Source organism: Pelophylax lessonae (genome assembly GCF_965119305.1).
Source record: "Pelophylax lessonae genome assembly, chromosome: 6".
NCBI classification, from domain to species: domain Eukaryota; kingdom Metazoa; phylum Chordata; class Amphibia; order Anura; family Ranidae; genus Pelophylax; species Pelophylax lessonae.
In genome coordinates this window covers 8,054,055-8,072,280 of record NC_138773.1, presented here as the reverse complement: position 1 = coordinate 8,072,280, position 18,226 = coordinate 8,054,055, and the positions used below count along the sequence as shown (strand labels likewise).

Sequence of the window (18,226 nt, the reverse complement as noted above, 5' to 3'; positions counted from 1 at the left end):
CCCAGTGGATGCTCAGTTGGAAAGGTCTCCAAGTCTGCCCTTGCCCCTAGATAATCATGAGGTTTATAAAGGACAAGTAAAAACCCCAATGTCTTTGGCATATGGGAATTTTGATGTATTTGTTTTACGCACAAGGTTTCATATATGCTATTTTGACCAGTGAGCCTACTACGACCGTATTGAGGGGGGGGGGGGTCCCTATCAGATGAGTGGGGGAGAGTGCTTTGATCATGACATTTTATTTGAAAACTGTTAAAGCTCCTGAAGAAGCGACCAGGTCGCAAAACATGTAGAGCGGCACTCATGAGGTCTATCGAGGACAAGTGAAAACCCCAATTTCTGGGGATATGTGAATTTTGATGTATTAGTTCTATGCACAAGGTGTCATATATGCAATCACTCTCTAGGGGGATTTACATTTAGTCCGCGACCTACCCTAGGTTTAATAGGAAAATAGTGTTACTCTATTGTAAAACTGTATACAAACTATTTTAATGTAAATCAATAAAATTGTTAATTTTATACATACGTGCCTATACAGTTCATATTTTTTGGAGTTTACCAATATGTATATCCATTAGGACATGGCACGGGCAATGCACCAGGTGCTCATGGGCCACCAAATGGGCACCAGACCTATTTATTTCAATTGAGCTACAGTATATGGAATGGCTATTTTAGGAGGCCCTTAAGAGGAAAATATAAGTGCCATTATGCCAACAATATGCCAAATGTCATATGTCTATGTTCAAATCTTGCCATTGTTCTGTCTTATAATTTTGTTACATTTGAATGCTGCCAATAAAAATCTTTATCGGAAGAAGAAACAAAAAAATTAAAAAACAGATACTTCCAGTGGCACGCCGGCAGGGATTCCATCTTACCACCCCCCCCCCCCGGTCTTCCGTCCGGGTTCGGGTCGTTTGCATGACCAAGCCGCGATGACGTCACTCCCGTGCTTGCGTGCGGGAGCCATGGGATGTGGCACAGCTCTGTAAAAGGACAGCATGCCGTCTATTGTGAGCACAGTGCACATGCGGCGGTGACGTCACTGGCAACTACACATGTCAATATCTCCTAAACGGTGTGTTTAGGAGATATTCACTGTAACTACAGGTACAAGATAAAAAGCAGAGTTTTACTACCGCTATAATAAAACTCATTGATTTGTTGTGTTCTGACAAAAAAAAAAAACATAACATTAAAATGACTTACTTTATTCAGATCTGAAAGTGGAATATTAAACACGTGTCCGAAGCTGAAAGTGGCGATATCTCTGTATATAGTATAACCAGGATCAAAATAAGTTCCACACATTCCAGTGATGAGGAAAACCACCTACAGTGAGAAGAAAACACAACATAGATAGTAATAAATGGCTGACACCAGGTGTCAGGTTAATCGGCACCCAGGTGTCACCTCCATCCCAGAGGCCAGTTCTGTCCTTTTCAAATGCTAATAAAAGGACATATGTGTATGACTAAGTACTGAATACTACAATTCTTAATAACCCAAAATGACACTACATCTACAATTATACTATTTCTACAGATCACTTCATATCTCGCTAAGGCAAAGCTACCCTACCCTTTATGTTACATCTCCCCTCTTCTAGATGACGCACAGCTGAGCCTAAACGGGTCAGCTAACACGTCTACATGGAAGGTTCCCTAGATTGAGGTGGCTGGCACGGACTTCATATCATTGAAGTCAATGCAAGTTGCTCCGGGTCGCCCCAAAGAAGTTCCGGATCCTTTTTCTAAGTCGGAGCGACTTGTGTCGCTCCTATTAGAACTGGTCCACAGCTTCTCTATGGCAGGTGACCTACAGCGACCTGTCAGGTGACCAGGTCACCTGACAGGTCGCCCCAGTGTGAACGGGCTACCCTTTGAGTATTTTTGTTTCCTGAATGTTCAATTTACAAACATAGTTAGTTAATTGAACAATACTGTTTCTCTAACACCATATTTGCTCTGTCTATCACAGATCAGGCAAACGTTATCTCTGGTATGATGTCACCTAAATACATTGTTAATTAGAATGTATGTGGTCTGATCAACTTTAAGAAAGTGGTTCCATACCTGGGACTGTTTGGTCCTTAACAGTGAAAAGACTTCATTCACCAACGCTGTGTTTGAATAATCTTTAGCTGAAGCATCTGTTAATACGAGGATGAATGATTGGCGGGGGGAGTTTAGGAGAGCCTGCTGTATTCCTCTTACTGACAATTCCGGACAGTCTCCTCCGCCTGTGGCTGTCAGATTGGTAAAGTAATCATCAAATGTTTCCTTCGAATTTGTGTACCTGACGGGTCCAACACCTGAGATATAAGAAAAAAACACTAGATGATGCAAATTGTAACACTAGCACACCATGTGATCACATCTTTTAACCCCTTCCATTCCAGGCCAGGCCAGTTCTGAATTTTCTCTCCTACATGTAAAAGAGTATCTTTTTTGCTAAAAGATTACTTGGAACCCCCACATATAATATTGTTGTTACAATTAGTTATGTTTCACGATATTTGAGCAGCAGTTTTGTAAACGCAAATTTTCAGAAAAAATACACTGTAATTAATGTTAATATTCAGAAACACAATATTAAATTGTGGTAAAATAAAAGATGATGTTCTGCCAAGTAAATAAATAGCCAGGTAAATAAAAATGTCAAGCTTTAAAATTGTGTACGCCCGTGGAATGACGCCAAACTATGGTACCTACAAATCACGCTTTAAAAGCCTTTATAGGTTACCAGATTAGAGCTACACAGGGGGTCTGGCACTAGAATGATTGCTCTCACTCTTATATGTGGATGGGAAACCTAAACTAGAAGTGACAAAATCCTCATAGTTTCCAGCTGCTGATATCACAGAGTGGGAGGAACAATGGAAATGACTTTTACTCTGTCTTGGATATTAGATTTGACTGGTCACATCGTTACCAGTCCACCATCTGGGACAGGAGAGCCTGGAAAAGGCAGCAGGTGGAGGGGAGGGACCCCCTTCTACCGCCTGTAAAAGTGGTCAAGCAGTTATATGGCTGCTTGGAAAACTCTTACTTTGTAGGCTCAAAAAAAAAAAAATCTCGATCATTGCTGCAGCTAAAGTGATGACTCTGTATCGGGGGCAATAATGCAGGTTCACTCCCGAACCTCGCTGTCTCCATCTATTGACACAGAAAGCGGGACATGGCCCTGCCCCCCACTCCATCTCTGGCTGTGATTGATAGTGCCAATGTCTCCTTCTGCTGTGTCTGAACCAATGAGCCTCTGCTCTATTTCATCTCAAATGTGTTCTATCGGGTTGAGGTCAGGACTCTGTGCAGGCGAGTCAAGTTTCTCCACCACAAACTCGCTCATCCATGTCTTTATGGACCTTGCTTTGTGCACTGGTGTGCAGTCATGTTGGAACAGGAAGGGGCCATCCCCAAACTGTTCCCACAAAGTTGGGAGCATGAAATTGTCAAGAATGTCTTTGTATGCTGACGTCTTAAGAGTTCCCTTCACTGGAACTAAGGGGCCAAGCCCCACCCCTGAAAAACACCCCCACACCATAACCCCCCCCCCCCCTCCACCAAATGATTTGGACCAGTGCACAAAGCAAGGTCCATAAAGACATGGATGAGCGAGTTTAGGGTGGAAGAACCTAAATAGCCTGCACAGAGTCCTGACCTCAACCCAATAGAACACCTTTGGCATGAATTAGAGTGCAGACTGCGAGCCAGGCGATCCCGCCCAACATCAGTGCCGGACCTCACAAATGCGCTTCTGGAAGAATGGTGAAACATTCCCATAGACACACTCCTAAACCTTGTAGCCAGCCTTCCCAGAAGAGTTGAAGCTGTTATAGCTGCAAAGGGTGGGCCAACTCAATATTGAACCATACGGACTAAGACTGGGATGCCATTAAATTTAACCACTTCAATACCGGAGACTTTCACCCCCTTCCTGCTCAGGCCAATTTTCAGCTTTTAGCGCTGTTGCATTTTGAATGACAATTGCGCGGTCATGCAACACTGTACTGAAACCAAATTTATGTCATTTTCCCCCCACAAATAGAGCTTTCTTTTGGTGCTATTTGATCACCGCAAGGTTTTTTTGCTAAACAAATTAAAAAAAGACCGAAAAGTTTGAAAAAAAAAAACGTTTTTTTGTTTATGTTATACAATTTTGTAAATAAATATGTTTTTTCCTGCACTGATGAGCACTGATGAGGCTGCACTGACAGGCACTGATGAGGAGGCACTGATGGGGTGGCACGGATATGCGGCACTGATATGCGGCACTCATAGGCGGAACTGATGGGCACTGATATGTTGCACTGATATGTAGCACTGATATGCAGCATTGCTGGGCACTGATAGGTGGCATTGATGGGCACTGATAGGTGGCACTGATGGGCACTGATAGGCAGCACTGATGGGCACTAATGGGCACTGATAGGTGGCACTGGTGGGCACTGATAGGCGGCACTGATTGGCACTGATGGGCACTAATGGGCACTGATAGGCGGCACTGGTGGGCAATAATTGGCACTGGTGGGCGGCACTGATAGATGGCAATGATCGGCACTGGTGGGCAGCACTGATGTGGAGGGAACTGGAGGGCTCCCTGAGCCCTGATTGCCATCCCTGGTGGCCATAGCTGGCATCCCTGGGGTCATGGGTGGGCATCCCTGGGGTCATGGGTGGGCATCTCCCTGGTGGTTCTAGTGGCACCCCCCCCGCCGAGGGTCTGCACTGGTAATCAATGATCTGATTACCAGTGCCAACCCCCCCTGTCAGGGGAGCCGTTGATCGGCGCTCCTTTACTCGTGCCTGTCAGGCACGTACTGAGGAAAGCCGATCAACGGCTCTTCCTGTTTACTATGTGACCAGCCATGATTGGACACGACTGGTCACATGGTAAAGAGCCTACGTCTCGGATCGGAGATGCGGTGAGTCAGACTGACACGCCGCATCACCGATCGCTGCTCTGCACGCCCCCCGGGGGCTCCAAATAGTTCCTCTAAAGCAGCACACCCTGCACTGGTCAATCACAATTTAGCTCTCAATAATGGTCCAGGCAAGTATTACTGATAATTTCTTGCGAGGGACCTACCCCACAAAACATTTTTTTCTCTCATTGGGAGAGGTGAGCCACTAATAGTGTAAGCATTATGGGCCAGGCATTTATAAAACGACAGTGAACAGGAAGTTCGGAGGCTTTGATGGCTTTAATCCATATGTGGCGGTGACCTCAGCAGTAGTGATGATGGTTCTGGCCAATAATTTGGAGCTTGCGTGAGTGGAGAGGTGAATACTTGGCATTGGATGGGAAGAGAGGCCAGATGGATGGTTAGCATATTATGCTGTGAACTTTCTAACAGATAAAGAATTTGACCGGCACAATTATAACATGTGTGCCAATGAAATACCAGTGATGAGCTTTGTGTGTGTGTGTTTGAGTGGGGGGATAAGGAATTGTTGCTTTGCAAAAGAGATTTCTGTGGTAAGTCCATCATTTTTAAAGTTTAAAAAGTACTTTAGAGTTTTTTAACTCTTCAAAACTCTTTAATAATGTCTAATGATGCTGGTTTTGATGAAAAACAAAGACATACTCGGATCATTAAACTCCACCATGGTATACTGCCGGACACCGCATGGAAATTTGGCATCCACACGATCAAGAAGCCATCTGTTCACTTTCTTCAGCTCCATGAAATCATCATACATGGATCCAGTGGTGTCCACCGCATAGGTCAAGGATGAAGACTCTGGGGAAACAAACATACATGTGCCAGATTAACTAAAATGTGATTTATGTGGGTGCCGGTATGCTGAGTCCCTCCCTGTCCCTTGAAAACTCAAGCATCAAGACAGTCCTATTATGTTCACCAACCTCCCGAGAGCCCTGAGCCATATATACTCACCTGACAGCTCTTTCTTCCATTGTAGCCAACATAAGAAATTTGGCTGGTGTCAAACATTAGGAGGAACAGTGGTGCTACTCCCTCCGTCATGTGGCAGTACTCAAGCATAGCGATTTGATACTGATCACTGTCACATGGGATGGAGTTCTCAAATTACAGAGGGTCTACTTATAGCCAAAATGCTTCTGTACTAGTCAAATACCACCTCAGTCAGCCAAAACCCAAGCACTGTCACGTGAGAGATGGTCACATGCTTCTCCATGCCTGGAATCAAGGGGTATAACCTCCAGCTGTGGCAGACAAGAGGATTTTTGCAAGGTGCATATCAGTGGGTCAGGGGGCATCTTTGAAAATTAAATTTGCCATTAATGGGCAAGGAGACAGTGTCTCTTAAAGGCACCCAGATTCTATTCTGCTGCTACATCTCATACAACACTGTCATCTGCCTCTCTTTAAATTTCTTCCCCTATTCTTCCAGCCCTGGTCTCTCTCTCTGTTTATTTTATTCTGAAATTCCACTTCTAAAATAATGTAAATCAAGGATCACTAAATGGGAGACAGTGGTCCAGATCCGGACCGAGTCACTGCCCCATCCGGTTCAGCAGTCACGCCATTTAGGAGCTGCTTCCTTCCCCCCAGGCTCTTCTGATGTTTTTATCTCTGCAGGATGGAAAGTGGGAGATGGGACAGATAGAGAGAGAGAGAGAGGTACACGAGCATTGCATGGAGAGCAGGAACAGGAGCTGAACAACAAAACTTTGCTTATTAACTATCAGATGGCTAGTTGCTAAGAGACAGAATGGTCCTAGCAACCAATCACCAGCTCTCAGTTAACTTTGGCAGCTCCTACTCCTGCCCTCCATGCAGTGCTATTGTAGCTATTTCTCTCGATCTGCCCCACCTCCCACTTTCCATCCTGTAGAGATAATGACAGTGGCAGAGTCTGAGGGAAGGAAACGGCTCCTAAATGGCATGACTGCGGGTCCGGATGGGGCAGTGACTCGGTCCAGATCTGGACCACAGTCCTCCATTAAGCGATCCCTGATTTAAACAATAGAAGTGGAACTCCAGAATAACATAAACATAGAGAGAGAGAGAGACTAGGAAAGGAGAATAGGGGAAGAAATAGAAGAGGCAGATAACATTGGTGTTGGAGATGTAGCAGCATGCACTGAGAGGACAGAATCTGGGTGCCTGGGCTGGCACTGAAAGATGAGGGAGCGGGGGATGCTTGATTTTTTTTTTTCACATAAAGAAATATTTTATTGAAAAATGCGTCATGAACATAGTACAGATGAAACAAAATCAAGAAATTAGAAATTGGACATACTCGGGTCATAAATCAGAGATTGCAAAATTGGATATAAAATATAACAATATATATAAAATATATATATATATACAAACCCAATTCCAAAAAAGTTGGGACACTGTACAAACTGTGAGTTAAAAAGGAATGGACTCATTTACAAATCTCATAAACTTATATTTTATTTACAATATAATATAGATAAGATATCAAATGTTGAAAGTGAGACATTTTGAAATGTCATGCCAAATATTGGCTCATTTTGGATTTCATGAGAGCTACACATTCCAAAAAAGTTGGGACAGGTAGCAATAAGAGGCCGTAAAAGTTAAATTTACATATAAGGAACAGCTGGAGGACCAATTTGCAACTTATTAGGTCAATTGGCAACATAATTGGGTATGAAAAGAGCCTCTCAGAGTGCCAGTGTCTCTCAGAAGTCAGGATGGGCAGAGGATCACCAATTCCCCCAATGCTGCGGCAAAAAATAGTGGAGCAATATCAGAAAGGAGTTTCTCAGAGTAAAATTGCAAAGAGTTTGAAGTTATCATCATCTACAGTGCATAATATCATCCAAAGATTCAGAGAATCTGGAACAATCTCTGTGTGTAAGGGTCAAGGCCGGAAAACCATACTGGATGGCGGTGATCTTCGGGCCCTTAGACGGCACTGCCTCACATACAGGAATGCTACTGTAATGAAAATCACAACATGGGCTCAGGAATACTTCCAGAAAACTTTGTCGGTGAACACAATCCACCGTGCCATTCGCCGTTGCCGGCTAAAACTCTATAGGCCAAAAAAGAAGCCATATCTAAACATGATCCAGAATTGCAGGCGTTTTCTCTGGTCCAAGGCTCATTTATAATGGACTGTGGAAAAGTGGAAAACTGTTCTGTGGTCAGACGAATGAAAATTTGAAGTTCTTTTTGGAAAGCTGGGACGCCATGTCATCCGGACTAAAGAGGACAAGGACAACCCAAGTTGTTATCAGCGCTCAGTTCAGAAGCCGGCATCTCTGATGGTATGGGGTTCCATGAATTTGTGTGACATGGGCAGCTTACACATCTGGAAAGGCACCATCAATGCTGAAAGGTATATCCAAGTTCTAGAACAACATATGCTCCCATCCAGACGTCTTCTCTTTCAGGGAAGACCTTGAATTTTCCAACATGACAATGCCAGACCACATACTGCATCAATTACAACATCATGGCTGCGTAGAAGAAGGATCCGGGTACTGAAATGGCCAGCCTGCAGTCCAGATCTTTCACCCATAGAAAACATTTGGCACATCATAAAGAGGAAGATGGGACAAAGAAGACCTGAGACAGTTGAGCAACTAGAAGCCTGTATTAGACAAGAATGGGACAACATTCCTATTCATAAACTTCAGCAACTTCTCCTCAGTCCCCAGACATTCGCAGACTGTTATAAAAAGAAGAGGGGAGGCCACACAGTGGTAAACATGGCCTTGTCCCAACTTTTTTGAGATGTGTTGATGCCATGAAATTTAAAATCAACTTATTTTCCCCTTAAAATGATACATTTTCTCAGTTTAAACATTTGATATGTCATCTATGTTGTATTCTGAATAAAATATTGAAATTTGAAACTTCCACATCATTGCATTCTGTTTTTATTTACAATTTGTACAGTGTCCCAACTTTTTTGGAATCGGGTTTTTAAATACATTAATCAAACCTTTACTTTATGTCTTATACAGCTGTAGCAGAGCGTCCCAGAGAGAGACAGGAAAAGTCCTGTTCGGGGTTTATACATCACCCAGGCATCTCTCGTATACCTTTAGGGATCGCTGATCCATGATCCAGTTCGGATCTTGGTACTTTTTCCCAGGCCGATTTAAACTCACCTGAGACAGACAGCAAGTCTCTCTCTCAGCCTGGGAACACAGACAACGTTTGTCTAGGAGAGCAGAAGGTTGGTAACACTGTCAGTGTGTGTCTTTGGAAGCTGGCAAGCTGTAGGCTTTCTCAGTCTGTGTTAGTTAGGGACTGCAATGTGTGTAGTAAGCGCCGGGACACGGCTAGGCTTTTTTGTTTATTATTATTATTCCTGCTTGTTTTCCTTAAAGCACTGTACAGCACCTGTTTATAAACTTGTATATAGCACCAATAAACACCGCACTGTTTTTCACTATCTCACTGGATTTGGGTATCTGTGCCTGAAAGACTGCTCATCCCAGGGAGCTTTGCACCTGCTACCTGTTCCCCAGCTTACACAGTGTATGGTTAAACAGAGAGAAAAAAAAAAAGGGAAAAGGGGGGAACAAAAGGAAGAATCCTATTAATTCCTACAAATTCGAGATTTCATTTATCGCCATAAGAAAGGGGGAATCGCGAGAGGGACAACAGGACATGGCACAAAAAAAAAAAAAAAAAAATGTAATATGTATCATATATTAATGTTTAATATTAAGTAAACAAACTGCTGTATAAATATATCCACTGTCATAGAAAAGTAAGTACATATATCTAGAGTCCTTATTACCTCTATTATTAAACAGAGGCATTCAAGGCCTTCACCGATTGTGGGCGTAATTATAAAAAAGAACATTTAACAAAACACTAATTACATTTATATATAATGCATGGAACAATTCTTTATGTATCCAACGAAATTTAGGTCTATTAAAAAAAAAAAAAATAATACAAGAGAAACATTCAGAGAGTAGTGTTAAATGAAAAGAATAAGAAAAAAGAATGAGGTCAGCTATAATAATTAAATAAAAAGTATATCATTGTACATAAGTTCTGAAGTCCAAGCGGGGTTGTCTTGTGTATAGCCTAAGAGACCTCAGCTAGGTTAAATAGAGAGCCGGCCCCTAAATGTAGAACAAGAGGCCCCTATCTAAAGAGGCTTAGGCGTATTATTTTAATCACCTATAAAATCTGGGCCAAGAACACCAGGAGAGTTAAAAAGATTTTCATATCTGGAAGAGTAACGAAAAGCATGCCAAGCAGACCACCTTTTATGTAAATCTGAAAGCCTATCAGAAGCCACTGCACTTAATTCCTCCATATTGTATAATATATTCATGGCTAATAGCCATTCCTTAACTGTCGGCAGGTGTGTCGATTTCCAATATCTAGGGATTAGGGATTTGGCTGCATTGAGAAAAAAACGTACCAATAATTTTTTTATAAGAGTGTGTTTGTAGATCAGTAATGTGTAGCAAGCAACACTCAGGAGTAAGAGATAGAGAGGTAACCGTAATCTCATGGGTCAAGGCACAAACTTGAGACCAAAAATTTGCATTCTGTGGACAGTACCACCAGATATGCGCTAACGTGCCCGGAGATTGGCCACATCTCCAGCACACATCAGCAACCTGGGGGAACCAACTGTGTAGTCTATCAGGTGTGAGGTACCAATGTATAAGAAGCCTGTAAGCAGTTTCCTGAAAGCGTGTGCTAATAGAGCATTTATGCGCTAGAGTACAGGCATTGGACCATTGTTGGTCTGATATAGAAATATTCAATGCAGTTTCCCATTTAGTCTTGTGGATATCTAATGGCATCTGTATGTCAGTCAACAGTAATGAATAGGAGGAAGAGGTAGCTTTCTGATAGGGTTTCTGATCTAAGCAAATACGTTCAAAGTTAGTCAATTGTCTAGAACAAGCAGGTTTCCGCGAGCTATCTGTAAGATAGTGGTGTAGTTGTCTATATGACCAATAAGAAAGAGAAATCCCCCTCTCATAAGGGTCTATAGCATCGTAAGGAAGAAAGTCACCATTATGAAAAAAATGAGTCCCCAAGGTGTATTTACTGTCCAGTTCAGTGATCCAAGAGGCCATCATACCCGGTGGGAAATCTGGATTATATGCCACAGGAGTAAATGGGCCAGGAGTGCTAAAGGTATGATGTGTTGTTTCCAAATTGTGAAAAATCTTAAGCGTAGTGTTGATTAAAGGATGGGTTTTTATTCCAAAAGGACAGGAAGACCAGGGAATCCAAGTTAGTGTAATGTTCCGGTACCTTTGGTACCCTAAATTACACTTTCCACAAGTGTATGCGCCCTACCATTTACTTTTGGAAAGGTGCGCATACACCTTTAAGACTGGAGCTGTCATCACTCAGCGCCGGACTAGATGGCTTTTTAAGGCATCGGTTCTCACTCACATGTGTTCGTTCAAACACCCTTATCTGGATGCTAACCTTGCTTGAAGCTTCCATGCTTGCAAGCTTACTTCGCTGACGGAACCTCGCTGCGCTGATCCCTGTATCCCGCTACTGGATCATCCGCCTCTCCTGAACCACCCTTCGGCTGTATCGCTAATAGTGCTAAGTACCCCGCAGGGGAATTCTCTATAAACTTATACTAAGCTTACACTATCTAGCTCTGCATAGTAGAGACTGTTTATCACATCTGCATAAACTAGATTGCTAGCTCTTGAGACTACTGCTACTTTTCTGCACTGGGTTGATCTCTTTTGTATGTCCACCTGCTATTCTATCATCTGCTATCATACAACATTGCTAAACCTTCCTGCATCCATCTGCTACTGTCTCACCTTCAAGTGTCTATCACCTACCACCTCCACTCAACCTATCCCTCAAACCTTCATCATTGTGTTATCACATATATAAAGTCACTCTAAGAACCAGCTTGCTAATTGTGTGTATTTACTGGCTGAAATAAGACCTTCCACACATGATGAGTCATTGAGGTTGGGAATGGTATCTCAGCATATCTCTTACATGACAACTGACGTGGAACTATTTCTGCAGCTGAAAATCCACACCATATAAAAACGCAGGAGCGTTACAGTTAGTAACCTAAGGATGATAACCCCCCCCCCACCTTAGATTCTAGGTCTATCCAGGCCTTGTTGGGTGCATGACAATGCCAGGCAATAATCCTGGTTAAATGAGACACTAAATAATACTGTCGAAAATTAGGTAAGCCCATTCCCCCCAAACTTTTGCGTCTGGTTATTAAACTGTATCGTATTCTCGGTTGCTTTTGAGCCCATACAAAACGTAGCTGGGTAGACCTCAAGTGTTTGAAAAAGCTATTAGGGATTCTTATCAGTAATGTGTGAAAAAGATACAGCAATCTCGGAAGTATAACCATTTTAAGGATAGCTGCTCTACCGAACCATGAGAAAAATTTCCTATTCCAGAGGGTCAGATCAGCTGTAATTTTCTTCAAAAAGGGAATGAAGTTTTTCGTAAATAGGTAATCTAAATGTGGTGTGATTCAAACGCCCAGATATTTTAAAGCAGATGTTTCCCAACGGAATGGGCTTTTGGTCTTAACTAAAGCAAGTTGGTCAAAAGGAACTGTTAGATTCAAGGCTTCGGATTTTGTATAATTAATTAGAAAGTTAGACACGTATCCGAAAAGCTCAAAAGCTTTCATTAGATTTGGAGTGATGAAAAAAAGTAAGTCGTCAGTGTAAGCTGCGATTTTATAGGTCGACCCAGCTACCTCTAGTCCAGAAATAGAGCTATTAATTCTAATTGTTTGTAAAAACGGTTCAAGAGTCAATATGAATAACAACGGGGACAACGGACAGCCTTGCCGTGTCCCATTGGATATCTTCACTGGTTCCGAGAAAAGATGGTTAACCTTAATAGTAGCTGTGGGACACCTATATAGTGAGGCCATCCAACCCCGTATACTAGGTGGAAATCCCACATGTATACATGTAGCCATCAAAAAGTCCCAAGCTACTCGATCGAAGGCCTTCTCTGCATCAGTCGAGAGGAGAAGGCCTTCGATCTTTCGCTGGTGTGTATAGTGTATCAGGTTCAGGGTCTTGATCACATTATCCTTTGCTTCTCGACCAGGCATAAAGCCAACCTGATCTAGTGAAATAAGTTTACCAAGTAAGTGCTTCAATCTATTGGCTATTATTCCCGTGAGAAGTTTTACGTTTAAATTCAACAGGGATATTGGTCTGTAGTTGGCACAATCTGTAGTTGATTTGTCTGGCTTAGGTATAACAGCAATATGGGCCTCTAAAAAAGTCTGGGATGAATTAGTCGGGTCTGTTAATGAATTAAGCGCCTTAGTTAAAGGGGGTTGCAACAGGTCCTGAAATAATTTATAGTAGTGTGAAGTATAACCGTCTGGGCCTGGGCTTTTGTTGGGTTTAAGATCTTTAATAGCCAAGGCTATCTCAGATTCAGAGATAGGTCATTCCAATTGTTGGATATCCAAGGCAGAGAGTTCTGGGAGTTGGCTCTGAGTAAGGTATGATTTAATTATGGAGGCTCGATCGTCTTGTATGCCCAAAGGCCTATGTTGCGGAGAAATGTTATATAAAGCAGAATAGAAGCTGTGAAATTGCTCCGCTATTTTGTCCGTCAAAATTTCTAAATTACCTGATTTGGACACAATGCCTGCAATATGCTTAGAGGATTGAAGAGATCTTAACGCCCTAGCCAAAAACCTGCCACTCCTATCTCCGTGTTCATAGTACACTCCTCTACGGAGGAACAACACACGTTTGGCCTGAAAATCCAAGAGCTGTTGCAACTCCCTACGTTTGTCCAGTAATAAAGCAGCAGAATGTCAGGAAAGGGATTCTTTGTGAGAATTTTCCAGATCAAAAATAGCTGACGTAAGGTTATATATAACCTTTTCCCTCTCCTTTTTACATTGGGCCCCCATTTTTATTAGTTCGCCACGTATGACACTTTTGTGGGCTTCCCACAGTGTCATTGGCGTCACATCAGGAGTATCGTTTCAGAGGAAATATTCTTGAATGTGTGTCGCAATATTCGCACGTGATATGGGATCGATCAGTAGGTTGGCATTCAGTCTCCAATTAAAAGCTGATGGTACATGGCGGGTCTGTATGGTAAGAAAAACTGGTGCATGATCAGATAACACTTGTGTGCCTATGGACGTTGACACAACATTGGTCAGGCTTAGGTATTATGGAGTGCTGAATAATGTGTAAAATCCCTACCATCTGGATTCAAAGCTCGCCATGTGTCGATCAGCATGAGAGATTGCAGCAACTGTTTAATGCGTTTGAGAGTCCTGTATCTTATGCACGATCTACCGTCAGAAGTGTCTTGTATTGGTTGAAGTGGGATATTGAAGTCGCCCCCTAATATGATCCTGCCTTTGGCAAAGCCAGAAAGGCGGTATATCATTTTCTGAAAAAAAGAAATGTGTGAATGATTAGGTAAGCACACATTTGCCAACGTAGTGGGAACTCCTGCATATGTACCCCTGGCAAAAACATATCGTCCCTCTGGGTCCGCCAGGTGGGTTTCGGTCTGGAACGCAGCAAGTTTACTAATCAAAATTGAGACCCCTTTGGTTTTAGCAATAGGATTGGTAGCATGGAAGGCCTCTGTAAAGTATGAAGGACATAATTTAGGAATCTGATTGGACTTAAAATGCGTTTCCTGCAAAAACACAAAGTGTGGTCTGGCTTTCCTCAATTCCCTAAATAATGAAACCCATTTATTGGGGGATGTTTAAGCCTTGGATATTTTGAGAAAGTACAGTTGCATTTAAACCTGCTTGTTTATAAGCCATAGTTAAAACGCGTTATTTTCAAAACACTATGTCGTTTTACTCTCATGGTGTTATAGGCCCCGTTCATTATGTCAATACCAATGTAGTCTCAGACTAGATAATATATCAAAGCAAAAAGAGACAGAACTATGTATAAAAATCAAGTATAAAACGAAAAAGAAAAATGGTGGGAAAGGTATCCCAAACAGTAGTAGAGAAGTACTATGAGATAAACCAACCGTCCCAGAATACTGGGGTGGAGGAACAAAATGGGGGCCGTCTTCTGCCTTTATGAAGTGGGAGAGGGCACCCTGTAGGAGTCAGTAGGAGGGGCACAATAGCGGCGGCTGCACTCCGCGTGACTATGGTAATAAAATAACCAAAGTACAAAAAATAATAAAGACCAATTAATTTGTGTGTCAAAGGCAAAAAGAGAAAAATAAAAATGAACAAGTGGTAATACGGCCCTAGTAGTACTAATAGCACTAACAGTGCAGGATTTAACTTCACGGCATTTGAAAAAGATTTGGGCAATATTTTAAACCTGGGTGTACGGAACCATTTAGACAAAATTCAAAAAGAAAGAGAACCCTGAAAAAAAAAAAAAAAAAAAACAGGTCATGTACATCATATATGCCATAGCCGATAGTTCTGCACACCCAAAATAAAAATAAAAATAAATAAAAAAGGGGGTGTCACCTCACGGATAGACTAGAAAGCTGCGATCTGCCTATAAAGTATAGCTTCATTAATCAAAATAAAAATATTGCAGAAACAACCAGCAGCCTATCCATAAGGTGTCTAAGAAAAAAAAAAAAAAAAAAAAAAAGGGGGGAAAAAGGTGAAAAACTATTTCTGATGGGGGGAAAACTAAACAACATAAAACAAATAAATCATGTCCCCTATAAAAGGGACTGGGAGGACTGCACCAGTAAGAAAATCTGGCCAGTCAGGAAACCAGTCAATGTAATATATGGTCTTCATGCGATTCTCAGAAAACGAAAGTCTCATGTAATAATAAGACATTGAGAATGATTGTAATAGTTACATAGTTAGTGAGGTTGAAAAAAGACATCAGTCCATCCAGTTCAACCTATGATGTGTGTGTGTGTTTGCTGTTAACCGTACATTGTATACCCCTGTATGTTGTACATTGTATACCCCTGTATGTTGTACATTGTATACCCCTGTATGTTGTACATTGTATACCCCTGTATGTTGTACATTGTATACCCCTGTATGTTGTACATTTTGTACCCCTGCATGTTGTGCATTGTGTACCCCTGTATGTTGTGGTCTTTAAGGTGCCCATCTAAGTTTTTTGAAACTTTCAATGCTCCCTGCTGATACGACTGCTTGTGGAAGAGAATTCCACATCCTTACCGCTCTTACAGTGAAGAACCCCTTACGCACTTTAAGGTTAAACCGCCTTTCCTCTAGTTTTAGTGAGTGGCCACGTGTCTTATTGTATCTCCTTTCTCTGAATAGTTTGTTCCTTATGCTAGGGTCACCAGTACAATATTTGTACATTGATATCATATCCCCCCTCAATCGTCTCTTCTCCAGAGAGAATAAGTTCAGTGATTGTAGTCTTTCCTCATAGCTGATGTCCTCCATTCCCCTAATTATTTTTGTTGCCCTTCTCTGGACTCTCTCCAGTTCCAGCACATCCTTCCTGAGGACCGGTGCCCAGAACTGGACAGCATACTCCAGATGTGGCCGGACCAGAGTCTTGTAGAGCGGGAGAATAATCTCTTTATTTCTGGAGTGAATCCCCTTTTTATGTATCCCAGTATTCTGTTGGCTTTGCTTGCAGCGGCTTGGCATTGCATGCCACTGCCAAGCCTGTTGTCTACCAGTACCCCCAGGTCCTTTTCCATCCTAGACTCCCCCAGAGGTTCCCCCCCTAGTGAGTAGCTTGCTTTCAGGTTTCTGGCCCCCAGTTGCATTACTTTACATTTTTCAACATTAAACCTCATCTGCCATGTAGTTGCCCACCCTGTTATTTTGTTCAGGTCCGCTTGCAAGAGTCATTGTAATAGAGTCCTCAGGGATTTTCATAAGATTTAGATACATTTCTATGAGACATTGAGGTGGTCTTCTCAGGGCAGATTTGTTTGGTGGTTTTACTCCTTTTATGTTGTCTCTTTTCTGGAGACACCAAAGGTGAATGAGGAGGAGTATGTTGTGGTGTAGAGAGTCTATATTCCTGATACCAGTCTGGCACATCAATGAATGGCAGCTGGAGCCCCTCACAAAAATCTTTCAGATCATTAGGGGATCGTAAAGGTATGTTGCTTCTCACTGGCAGTGACAGTAAGCGTAAAAGGAAAACGCCACTGATACTTCAGGTCCCGTTCACGCAAGATATAGAGTAAGGGGCGTAGGGCTCTCCTATTTTTCAGTGTAATTTGCGACAGATCTTGAAATATCTGTATCGGTGCTTCATTAAAAGAAATTGCTTTCTTCTGTCTTGCCTTAGCCATGATATCTTCCTTCAGGGAAAAACTTTGAAGACTGCAGATTATATCCCTGGGTGGTCCAGAATCAGGGCCACAGGCTCTTAGGGCTCTATGTGCGTGAACAAAATCAATAGTTGCATCCACATGGCGTTCTAAGAGTGTATTGAAAATCTTTTGAAGAGCAAATGGGATCTGATCCGCTGAAACGGATTCAGGAACACCCCGAACCCTAAGATTATTGCGTATCCCTCTGTTATCTAAATCTTCCAAGTGTTTATTAATATCTATGAAATGCTGAGAGTGCGTAGTTACCACGTTTTCTAAATGTGCAATAGCCCTGTCCCTTTGAGCACCGGCTTGATCGATAGTTGAAAATTGTTCCTCTAATACCAGTATGTCTGCCTTTAAATCTGTGATGTCTGCAGGTGGGTTTTTGCTTACCCCCTTCTCGGAAGCAGTAAACAAAGCCTCACTGAGATCTTCCTCCCGGGCAGCTGGCGCCATCTCGTTAGAGAGCATATTACTCTTAGGAGCTGACTGGGTTTTGAAAATGTCCGAAATGTTCCTGGCGAATGAGGCAGAGACAGATGGATGGTGCGGTCGGCAGGACTGTGTACACTCTGCCCATTATTTGGAGCTGAAAGGGCCGCTGAAGTCCTCTTGTGGAGCCGCTACATCCGCGGAGCACTAGCAATGTGCAGCCGCTGCCACCGTGCCTCAGGCCACGCCAGGGATGCTTGATGTAAACGTACAGATAGGTCTGCTTTGGGGAAGGGGGGGTGATGTAAAGAGGAAGATCACAACACCTGTGTGTGTGTGTGTGGGGGGGGGGTGTGGAGGACTGATGTGAAGGGGCAGAAAGGACTACTGGGGGTTGATGTAAAGGGGGAGAGATCTCTACTATGTGTGTGTGGGGGCATGTAAAGGTGCGGTGAGCCCTACTGTGGGGGGTGATGTTGTTGTTCAGTTGTTTAGTCATGTTCGACTCTTTGTGACCTCATGAACCATAGTGCACCAGGCTTTTCTGTCCTCCACTGCCTC

At 42.6% G+C, this 18,226-nt stretch overlaps 1 protein-coding gene across 1 annotated transcript in view; it reads right to left on the bottom strand.

Annotated features, from left to right (window-relative positions):
- Positions 1 to 17,689, bottom strand: part of LOC309557601 (uromodulin-like) — a gene marked incomplete at both ends in the record, with an annotated part of 56,044 nt that extends 38,355 nt beyond the window's left edge. The window contains 4 exons of the mRNA XM_082260394.1: positions 1,216 to 1,338; positions 2,082 to 2,320; positions 5,597 to 5,752; positions 17,029 to 17,689. Coding sequence (XP_082116520.1) covers positions 1,216 to 1,338; positions 2,082 to 2,320; positions 5,597 to 5,752; positions 17,029 to 17,689 — 1,179 coding nt within the window. The remainder of the gene's footprint in view (positions 1 to 1,215; positions 1,339 to 2,081; positions 2,321 to 5,596; positions 5,753 to 17,028) is intronic.
- Positions 17,690 to 18,226: the final 537 nt, after the last annotated feature.